The following is a 10,983-nucleotide window of genomic DNA, read 5'->3' on the forward strand; positions in this document are numbered from 1 at the left end:
TGTTGCTTAAAAAAGAATGTGATGATATTAATTCTTCTTGATGCAATGGCTCCACCTTGTGGTCACACTAAACACTTCCGGAGAAATGTGTGTGTGTGTGTGTGTGTGTGTGTGTGTGTGTGTGTGTGTGTGTGTGTGTGTGTGTGTGTGTGTGTGTGTGTGTGTGTGTGCGTGCAAATCATCATTCGCATGTGAATCGCCTTGGATTTGTGTGTGTGTGTGTGTTTAGGAGACTTCCCCGGCAGCGCTCTCCTCCCACCCGGACATGCACCCAGATCAGTGGTAGTCTTTAGCCAATCAGATTTAAGCTTATCAATCAACCAATCATAAACAAATAAGGGCGTTCCTGGGTGCTGCGCCTGCGTCATCAGCTTTCGACCACAGTTCAAGTCATGCAGAGGTACATGCAGCTGATCGCTTCATTGCTGTGTTTACTGAGGTAAACGAAGTTAGAGATCAGTTTTAAGCTATAGTTTATTAACCATTAACAGATATAAGCAACTGCTGGGGTGAGGAACGTTTTGGCAAAGACTTTGTTGTTATCTTTGAACATAGTTCAAGTATCACCAGTGTTCATCACTGCCAATAAGGAGTTCTGTTTACACTGGCAACATTGTAATCATTAGCCAGCAAAGTCTGTGTGCAACTCAGAGTTAGGATTTTACAAAGACATTTAATTGTTTATATATTATTATTGTTGTGCTTGCTTTTTAATGGATTTTGTTGTGTAAAAAATACCATAAATAGGTTTTAGAATTGAAAAAAATCCCTCCCACATTGTGTGTCTAGCCAGTAAAAATCTGAAAAGCAATCTACTTCCTGTCTGTGTCAAAAGCAACCTGGCAATGTATTTGAACTGTACATAGTGAGGCAAACAGAAGTTCAAAGGTTCACATCGGCAGTCTTTTCGGCAAGAAAGATGCATTTAGGAATAATTTTATGTCTGGTGATCAGTGAAGTCAGTTCTGCAGTGCTGGACCAGAGACCATCCGGGAAGAGCAGCTGGACTGGGAAGCTGTTAGTGGTGCCCATGGATGGAAGTCACTGGACAGGGGTGAAGGCTGTGGCAGAAGAGATGGGACGTAGAGGACACACAGTGATTGTGGTGATTCCAGAGATCAGCATGCGTTTGGGTCCAGGCAAACACTACATCACAAAGACATTTCCGGTCAACTACGAGCTGGATTTGCTCAATGAGATATTGACCGAGCATGTTCGGGTAGTGACGAGCCCAGGGCAGTCCCTTCTGAAGAGTATGACTTCAACAGCTGCCATTTTCATAAAGATATTTAACATGATGGTCTCTACGAGTGAAAGTCTGTTCAAGAACCAGGAGCTTATAGGGTTTTTGAGAGAACAAAACTTTGATGCTGTTTTAACTGATCCTGCCCTACCAATGGGTGCCATACTGGCGTATAATCTATCTGTTCCTGCAGTGTACATGTTAAGGGGAATGCCGTGTGGCATTGATGCTGCAGCCACAGCCTGCCCAGACCCTCCTTCATATATCCCCCGTTTCCATACACAAAACTCAGACCGCATGACTTTTAGTCAGCGTGTACTTAACTTTTTTGTGAGCATACTGGAACCACTGATATGTAAATTTGTATACTGGCCCTATGAGGAAGTGACGTTCAACTTCCTGCAGAGAGATGTGAGCCTGACTGAGATCCTGAAGACTGGAGCCATCTGGTTGATGCGGTATGATTTCAACCTGGAGTTCCCCAAACCCCTGATGCCCAACATGCAGCTCATAGGAGGAATTAATTGTGAAATTGGGAACCCACTGACGAAGGTTAGCATCACCTTCATACTGACTACATGATACTCAAGGCACAGAGTAGCAGGTATACTAGATAGCCACAAAAATTAATGCATGTACTAGAATGTAAAGTGGAGAGTCTCAGGACTCATATTGTGTGATTAAACTAAGTCACTACATTATCTGCAGGTGAACCCAGGCTGATAAGGGTGACAAAGGTCCTGGGATCTCAGCCAGTAGAAAGAAATAAAAGACGAATTGGACTCTATTTAGGTAATTCATTGTCAGGGTCATTTTGGGTGAACCTAATTTTGTAGCAACATTTATTATTACTATTATTTTTTTTTTTTTAGTTAGATTTTAGAATTTGGTGTAAATGTTAGTGGTAGTTATAGGACTGGTTTAAGTGCTTGTACACTATTGAGGCTTGGGTTAGCAGTATTAATAAGGGTTAGAACTTTATTTGTTTGTTTGTGACTGTTGTTCCATCAAAACGTGTTGACCCAGGAACATGCCTTACTCAAGATGTGACTCGTAGTGAAATGTGTTAGAATGTACAATATTTACAACATTTGGGAGTCACATTGTGTGATAAAACGATGTAAAACTAATGTGTTTTCAAAGACACTTTGCTAGTGAACCCAGGCTGGAAAGGGTGACAAAGTTAACAGGATCTCAGCCAGTTAAAAGGAGGCAAAACATGAGTGGGACTTTGGACTACCTGAGTAATTCATTGTCAGGGTCTTTATGATTTATCTACATAGGGGCTCATTTTGTGGCTCATAATGGCCCATTTTCTCTTTCTAATTGCTAACCATAATTGACAATATTCACAAAACAAAAAAAAGTGTTGAAAGTAGACAAGCAGAGTGACCCAGAGAGACAATTGAACAAGACATAAAATATGCTATCTATCTATCTATCTATCTATCTATCTATCTATCTATCTATCTATCTATATATATATATATTTTTTTTTGCAGTGTGCCACACAGACTATTAATGTTAAACTTGACACAGCTGAACACACTAAGCAGCAAATACAGCAAAGTGGGCCATGTCTGTGTTCTAAACAAAATTTCAGTGACAAAGCATATTTTAATAGTAGGTTATGGGTTAAATCAAGGTTGCCCTTCACCCAGAATAGCTGATAAGTAACGGTAGGACTATGTACTGTGTTATAAGAGTTTGCAGTCAGCCATGACTGGGTCAGTGGATCTTACTGGATACATTGTTGAAGTTTGGCACTACTTTAGGTGCTTGGAATTTGTGTGCACATACAAATTTGTTGGAAAAATCAGATTGTTGTTTGTGTCATTTGTACAGACAGTAAGTGTTCAAAATGTTACACCAGTACATGGATAAGGTCAAAAAATGACAACTTAATTCCTTTATAGTTTTTTAGAAAGTTTTTTATAAGTAGTAGTAGAATTTGAGGATGAATTTATTTTGGAACTTTGCTGTTACTACTACTGTTTGAAAAAAAAAAAAAAAAAAACCCTGATACCTGATTATCGAGTTTAAATAAAAACAGTCAGTGGATTAACACTCTGAAATAAGAGACCATTATCACAGTAAATCTCACTCCTGTTGCTTTTCTTACAACCATTATATAGGTCAGCTCCCTTTATTGGCAAAATATGCCATGTTGGTATCAGTGTTGTGGAATGCAAATTAGAAAGCATGTGGGACTGTATTGTTGGTCTGGTTATCTCTTGAACATGGGGAGATGTAAAGAAAAGGAGTGGCGAGCTTCTCACGCGAGCTGGGTTTGAGGAGAGGGGGGGAGGTGCTGTTAGAAGTTGCCTTCTGCCGACATGACAACAGTTACAGTTCTTCCTTCTTATGATCTTGAGTTTATACAGCTGGCTGTAAATTAGTCACTGAGTATGTCAGATGCTGAATACTAAACCCATGGTTATCCCCGCCAAAAAAAAAAATAGTGTATTTGGACATGTACATCCATGTTTTGAAGTGTTCAAAGACCCAAGTCTCTTAATCATTATAAATAATGTTAGCATTTGGTTACAGAAAATAAAGTTCACAGATTTGTAAAACGCTAGTTTTTTTTTCTTACATACAATTTATGGCTGTATATAGTTCTGTTTTTTTTTTTTTTTAATGTTTAAATTTTTGTTTTTGTTTTTTTAAAATGGAGTCCTGTGTAACATTGTGCTGGAAATGTTTTTCGCATGATTAACATCTGCAAACCAAAAAACGGACAACTGTTGAACCCTCTTGTTTTTCTTTTCACTCTCTTGTTTCACAGTCACACATGAGAGAGTTTAAACACAGCCCCTTTTCCTGGAGGAGGAGTTTTCTCCTCTCCTTTTCTTTCAGTGTTTGTGTCTCTTAGGCAGACCCAGTTATGCTGAAGGAGGGCTGGCTGTGGGGGCTGGGTTCAGGGTTGCTGCTGCTCTGGTTGGGAGCCTGGCTGAGGCCTGCGCAGGGTGGCCGGGTGCTGGTCATGCCTGTTGAAGGCAGCCACTGGCTCAGCATGAAGGTGTTGGCGATAGAACTGGCCCAGAGAGGCCATAACCTCCTGGTTCTGGTGCCTGAGAACAACATCTTAATCCAGAGTTCAGAGCTCTTCCGCACCGAGACCTTCCCAGTGAACATCTCCAAGGAGGAGCTGTCCACCAGCTTGAAAGGATTTCAGGAAGGGGTGTTCAAGCGGAGCCCTGCACTGATGGACATCATCATCCAAGTGGAGCGTCTGATGAAATTCACAGGAATGCAGGTGCAAGGATGCGAGTCGCTGCTTTACAACAAACCTTTGATGCAGAAGCTAAAGGAAGAGAACTTTGACATGGTGCTCACTGACCCCTTCCTGCCCTGTGGACCTATTATCGCTACTGCGCTTGGTCTGCCTGCGGTCTACTTCCTTCGTCTCATGCCTTGTGGCCTTGACATGTTGGCTTCACAGTGTCCTTCTCCTCCTTCTTACGTACCTCGGTTTCAGTCTGGTGGCACTGACAAAATGACCTTTGTAGAGCGCATTAAAAATTTCGTCATGAGTGGCGTAGAGCTGGCACTGTGTCGAATAATGTATGCCAGTTTTGATGAACTTGCTTCAAGATACCTGGATGTGGATGTGACATACCAGGAGATCATCAGCCACGGAGCTGTCTGGTTGCTTAGATACGATTTTACTTTTGAGTACCCCAGGCCTCTCATGCCAAATATGGTCTTCATCGGAGGCATCAACTGTCAGAAGAGTGCCAAACTTTCTGCAGTAAGTAACTAGAGGTGCCTATTGGATCTGTCTTTTGAATTTGGTAAAATAAGCTAACTGCGAAATGCACTTTTGCAATGAAGTTTTAACATTTTTGCCTTTTATAAATTGATTGTTAATCATAGTTTTAAACATTCAGTAATTAGTGACTACTAGTCCTGAGATGTGATTACTTAAGGTGGATATGTTACATCTATGGCTGTTTTTTAAAGGTTGGTTTGGGGTCAGTGTCGGTTCTGGAAATATGGGCTAAATTTCTGAGTTTTGACATGGGTGCTTTGTCTCAACATGCATTACATTTACCCTCATACAAACATAACCCATGGTAATACGACTCCTTTCTCTAGGGCACTGGTAACTTGAGGCAATGCAGTGTTCACTGTATTCTTTGGCACGCAACTTCCTCCATTGCTTTCGCTCTGTGTTATTTTCTTTGTCAGCCACCCTTCCTTCCTTGAGGACTGAAACAAGAATGCTACAGGTTTTTTGGGGGTTTATTTGAGCCAGGGGCTATTTTTATTGGCATAACAAGGAGTCCTGAGCTCAGAAAACCCCAGACACTATGTAACTGTATGATGTGTACAAAGCAGGTTCAGAGATATTATATAGGAAAGGCATCGGTGAGATAAAAAGGTTATGATTAAGGGATAACATCCCTTAACATTAGCCTTGCTGATGAATCTGTGTGAGTACATTACATGTTTGCTTATTCTCTGCTATATATATAATTTACAGTTTTAAATTATACACCACAAGGGTATTATTTATTTTTGCCTTATTATTCTTTTGCAGGAGGTGGAGAAATTCGTCAAGGGTTCTGGAGAGCATGGTATTGTGGTGTTCAGTCTGGGTTCTCTGGTCTCCTCCATGCCAAAAGAAAAGGCTGCAATCTTCTTCAAGGCTTTTAGTATGATTCCACAGAGGGTACGAAAGAGTTGAAGTTGGAACGCTATACATTTTAAAAACGACATACTGGCAGAAATGTGTCTTAGCTCAAAAATCAAGTCATTCTGGTGCAAATTAAGTTGTCAAACAAAGAGTAAAGTAATAGTTTGAACTACACACATATACTAATCCCAGGCTTTTAGAGCTACAGTATATCCTCTGTGCAAACATTGTGGTGCGTGACCTGAGCCCATTCTGTGCAGCATCCCAGATGTTCATTCTCTCAGTCAAGGATTGTAGGGTTTATGAGTCCACATTACCCACTTGTTTTCTCAGCATGTTAAAGTGTAAAACTAAGTGGAGGCTGCACGCAGAGCTTAGCTATAGCTGGGGAGGAAGTCCAGGAACATCTTGTTCTCATTCAAGTTATTGTGCATGCTGAAAAGTGGGTTTGGCACTCCGCAGGATGCTGCATTACTAGAATGGATAGTATTTCAGTTAGACCAAACAGGAGTCTTGTGAAAAATCACAAAAATATAGAGAGTATATATATATATATATATATATATATATATATATATATATATATATATATATATATATATATATATATATATATATATATATATATATATATGTGTATGTATATTTGGATGTTTTCTGTTTGCCAAAATGTGCTACCAACTACTTCTGTTAACTCTGTCAGGTCAGTTCTGAGGGGAAAAGAATTGTATATGCATTTGGTTTGATATGCTTTATAATGCAATGGAATTCATGCATTTATAAGTGTCTACACACATGAATAAAAAATATTGCACCAAAAGGGCACTTCTTAGGTAGTGGTTAAAGGTAGTGGTCTAAACTGGTGACCTGGTTCTGTTTTATAACATTGTATAGCTTCAGTATAGGACTGTAACTGGAGTAATTGTGCTGCAATTAATTTTGAATAAAAAGTGCCTGCTGAATATCACTTTTTCTAGGTTCTTTGGCGGTATACAGGTGAGATTCCAAATAATGTCCCAGAAAATGTCAAGCTGATGAAGTGGCTTCCACAGAATGACTTGCTCGGTGAGTTTCTCTGGGCTTTTCTTTTTCTTTTCTTTTTTCTCTTTTGTACTAAGCTTACAACATGTATCACCCACCCGGGTGTTGGTTTGTTTATTTATTAATTTTTTTAAACTATACAATCAACAACTTACTTTTCCCATACCATATGACATTTAATTGGATAATTTAATGCTTTATATATGTAATGTTAAAATTCTCCATGAAGCCAAAAAAATTAATTAATTAAAAATAGGGCTCTGATTTTATTCATCAATAGGAAGAGATCTAGAAACCTAATTGAAGATCTATGTATGGAATCAAAGAATTAATTTAATTGCATATACTGTATATATATATACTTCAATATAAATATATATATATATTTTTTTTTTTTTTCATGTGAAAAGGATAGTTTTTATTTGTAGTTAAGCAACCACTTTAGTTAGGTTATTGTTAAATCCAGGGATTAACTTGGCTTATCCCTTCACTCTCAGAAAAAAAGTACAAAAGCTGTCACTGGGGTGGTACCTTTGTACCTTTTAGGTACTAATATGTACACTTCAGGTAGTAATAAGTAATAACCTTTGAAGTACCAATATGGACTTTTTAGGTACAATGGTGTGCCTTTTGAAAAAGTACCGCCCCAGTAAAAGCTTTTGTACCTTTTTTTCTGAGAGTGTTGGGTAGCAAGTTAAGGATCCACCAACCACAAATTCCAGCTACAGCATGGATCATTAAACCAAGAACACAGAAGCAGGTTTTGTTAAACAAACTTTGTGAAGTCTTTAATTTGCCTGGCATGTCAGGTATGATTGCAATGACTGGAGAACAGAACCCAGTCATGCTCATAATGTTAGCTAATCCTATTAACTGTGGTTGTATTGGCACAGATGCTTGGCCAGTGAGCAATCTGATCAGCTAAATAAATACTGGGGAATTTTAAAAGAAAATGTGTCAGAATATCTATAGATCTTGTGGAATATTATTTAAATTCCTGCATGCATAGACACTGATTTATGTTCTGCCGGTGAGTGCCTACCCTCCATAACAAAGAACACAGATTTTAACAAATATACTGCTAATTTGTTTCAGATATTGCAGCATACATTATACTGCAAAACAAATTAAATCAAAGCTTTAAACAGCAGGGTCTGAGGCGATGCATTTTGCATCTAATTTAATGCACTTTTTTCATTCTATATGAATTTACTTTTCACAAGTGTTGTGGTGATCATATAAAGCAAAGGGTGACATACCTAAAACAAAGACACTTAAAATTTTCTTTAATTATGTGGTAACTTGATTACTTATTCTTTTTTATTCTTTTTTCCAGGTTTAAATAAATAATAATAAAAAAAAATAATCTGTCAGTCTTTTGGACCCCACTGTATTGTTTGCATATCGTCATCTGCTGTATGTGCCAGCCAATTAGTCCTGTCAAAAGCAAAGTTACTTAAATCTTGTCATTTATCAAAGGTCACTCCAAAGCAAAAGCCTTTATCACTCATGGTGGGACGCATGGAATCTATGAGGGCATCTGTCATGGTGTTCCCATGGTGATGCTTCCCCTCTTTGGTGACCAGGGTGACAATGTGCACCGCATGGCAACTCGAGGGGTGGGAGTGGTGCTCAGCATCCATGATATCACTGCAGAAACACTGGTCGATGCTCTCAACACAGTTATTAATGACAGCAGGTGAGAGTTTGATGTTTTTCAACATTTTTCCCACTGTCTCTATCATGTCATATATTTGTTTCTTTTTCATAATCTCAATGCATTTCTTTTGCTGTGTTCTACAGCTATAAGCAAAGAATGGAGAAGCTGTCGGCCATACACAATGACCGTCCCGTGCAGCCCCTGGACCTTGCAGTCTACTGGACAGAGTTTGTTATGAGACACAAGGGGGCAGACCACCTGAGACCTGCTGCTCATGAGCTGAACTGGCTTCAGTACCACAGTCTAGATGTGATTGGCTTCCTGCTTTTTATTGTGCTGATTGTAACTATAGCAACATTTAAATGCTGCGCACTTTGCTGGAGCCAATGTTGTAGAAAATCACAAAAGAGGAAGGAAGACTGATCGTATAGAGATTAAAAAGTGGTATTGCTTAAAAAAACATACATTTTCCACATCTACCATTTTTATTTCAGGTGCCATTATTCATGAGAAACCACCCGACTACTGAGCCAGTGAAGTTTCTTAAAAAGCCGCAGTTTTGTACAGAGGGAGCATACTTCAATATTTTGAGCAGTAGTTTACATGCTTTCATTATGATATCATTGACCACTGCTCACCTAGAACTGTAGCCATTAGCATTTTTTTTAAATCATTCAAAGCAACCCACTGTAAGCTAAACAAACTGCAGGTTCTAGCTCTCATAATCAACAGGAATTCTGGATAATGGAATTCTTTTAATTAACCTTTATCAGGTTAGATGTTTTGTTTTATGACACAAGTGAAAGGCTGTGAAACATAAATATAAGCTTGTCTAATTTTAATAAACAATGTTTTCTGATTTCATTTTTTAATGTATATAAATAATACAAGGATCAATATAAATGTTTTCAATTTCCATGTTTCTTTGACCTTATGATCAACATCAAGGCATTCAACTTAATTGCTTACACTTTTTTCTGTAATTTCCCCCCATAGATTTTCTTTAATATCACTCCTAAATGACCACCAATCAGTTTTTGTATGAACAGAAAATTGTTGTGCACTTGTAGCCTCTTATGATCTGTAAAATCCCACTCTGTAAACTTGGAAAAAATACAATTTTAAAATATGAACACTGCATTGTTTTTTATGAAATGCATAAAAATAAATAATAAATCATTCCTTTTTCTCACAAATTTTAGTTGCACTTCTCTGCAAACTGGGAAAAACAGTAAAGCCTGACAAGATTAATTTTTTACAGAAAGCTATGTGGGGTTATGCAAGAAGAGAAAACAGACTGTTGAACAAAGTCTAATTTGAAAACATACTGCTGTATCTGTAGTTTCTAATGCACTGTAAGCATAAAAACTTAATTAAAAATCTGGCCTTATACAAGAAATAAATATATACATAAATAAAACGCATCCCGCCTCTTCTCATCCTATAACTTAAAGATGATGTAGGCACGATTACGTTTGAAACTGCTAACCAAATAAAATGTACACATAAAAAAAAAAATTGAGAATGACAAGCAACGTCTCTAATTGGCCTGATTAGCTACAGTAAGCCCACAAAACACTTCTTATTTAGTGGTACAGTATTGCATGATTTGTATATTTTATTTAATAGTTAACAGTTTGCATAAACATTTGCAATTAGTTTTTAAAAGTTAACATTACATTCTTCAAGAATGTAATGTTAACTTTTACATTTACATTTAAATGTACATTTACATTTAAACTTTTACATTTACATTACATTTAAAAAAAAAAAACATTTAAATAAATAAAAATAGGAACACCTTCTGACCAATGATAGAAATTGACCTTCCTATTATGAGGTGATATTTGACTCTTTAAAGTGTAAAGTTTACCTTTGTAATGCAATTTTTTCTAACTTTATTAAACGTGTCATCTTTTTGTGTAATATATATATATATATAAACTTATCAAAAATGTTAATTAAACAATAAATGCAATTAAAATAATAAGGTACAATCAACAATTTATCTTTTCACAGATCACAAATTAAGGAATATTTGTTTATTGTGACTCAGAGAGGAGTGTATTTAAATTCATAATAATGATGTTATGAGATTAATGTTTTTAATATTGAGTTTTGAAAACAGAAATATTAAAGGAGTTAAATAATTTATTATACTTTAAAAATTAAACCGAAACCGCCAGTAGGTGGCGGCAGGTCACTGTCTTTGTCACTGAATCATCCATTCAATCGATTCGTTCAAACGGATGATTCATTTAGGAATGAACGTGCCCCCCATTTCCAGCCCTGCTAGTGAAGAGGAGTTCAATGAATCAAATCTTTTGAATCTATTCACTGAAAAAGATTCATTTACTGACTCTCTTTGCAGGTTATTGTTTTATAATAGAAGGTGGT

General features: G+C 37.4%; 2 protein-coding genes across 7 annotated transcripts in view; one reads left to right on the forward strand and one right to left on the reverse strand.

The window, feature by feature from the left end:
* The first annotated feature begins 483 nt into the window (after positions 1–483).
* On the forward strand, positions 484–9,782 carry LOC109056541 (UDP-glucuronosyltransferase-like). 2 transcript variants are annotated; one of them, XM_019073730.2, is made up of 5 exons: positions 484–1,795; positions 5,790–5,921; positions 6,863–6,950; positions 8,406–8,625; positions 8,730–9,782. In XM_019073730.2, exons 1-5 carry the CDS (start codon positions 920–922, stop codon positions 9,007–9,009), a joined length of 1,596 nt encoding a protein of 531 aa, XP_018929275.1. In that variant the 5' UTR covers positions 484–919; the 3' UTR covers positions 9,010–9,782. The 2 variants fall into 2 exon arrangements, with proteins under 2 accessions (XP_018929275.1, XP_018929276.1); XM_019073731.2 differs by lacking the exon at positions 484–1,795 and adding an exon at positions 3,949–4,997.
* Positions 9,783–10,186: 404 nt separating this feature from the next.
* Positions 10,187–10,983, reverse strand: part of LOC109056562 (CASP8 and FADD-like apoptosis regulator) — a 7,756-nt gene continuing 6,959 nt past the window's right edge. For all 5 annotated transcript variants that reach the window (XM_042766555.1, XM_042766552.1, XM_042766557.1 and 2 more), the window contains one exon: positions 10,187–10,983. This exon is cut by the window's right edge and continues 1,320 nt beyond it. The gene's annotated coding sequence lies outside the window, so the exon portion shown is untranslated.

Source organism: Cyprinus carpio, chromosome A11 (assembly GCF_018340385.1).
Source record: "Cyprinus carpio isolate SPL01 chromosome A11, ASM1834038v1, whole genome shotgun sequence".
Lineage (NCBI taxonomy): Eukaryota > Metazoa > Chordata > Actinopteri > Cypriniformes > Cyprinidae > Cyprinus > Cyprinus carpio.

What these genes read in the sequence shown, in the direction of transcription:
- LOC109056541 (XM_019073730.2), top strand. Translation starts at nt 920, where the DNA reads ATGCATTTAGGAATAATTTTATGTCTGGTGATCAGTGAAGTCAGTTCT. An exon ending in TTAGTATGATTCCACAGAGG is followed by an intron (nt 5,922 to 6,862) that starts GTACGAAAGAGT and finishes CACTTTTTCTAG; the next exon opens with GTTCTTTGGCGGTATACAGG. An exon ending in ACAGTTATTAATGACAGCAG is followed by an intron (nt 8,626 to 8,729) that starts GTGAGAGTTTGA and finishes TGTGTTCTACAG; the next exon opens with CTATAAGCAAAGAATGGAGA.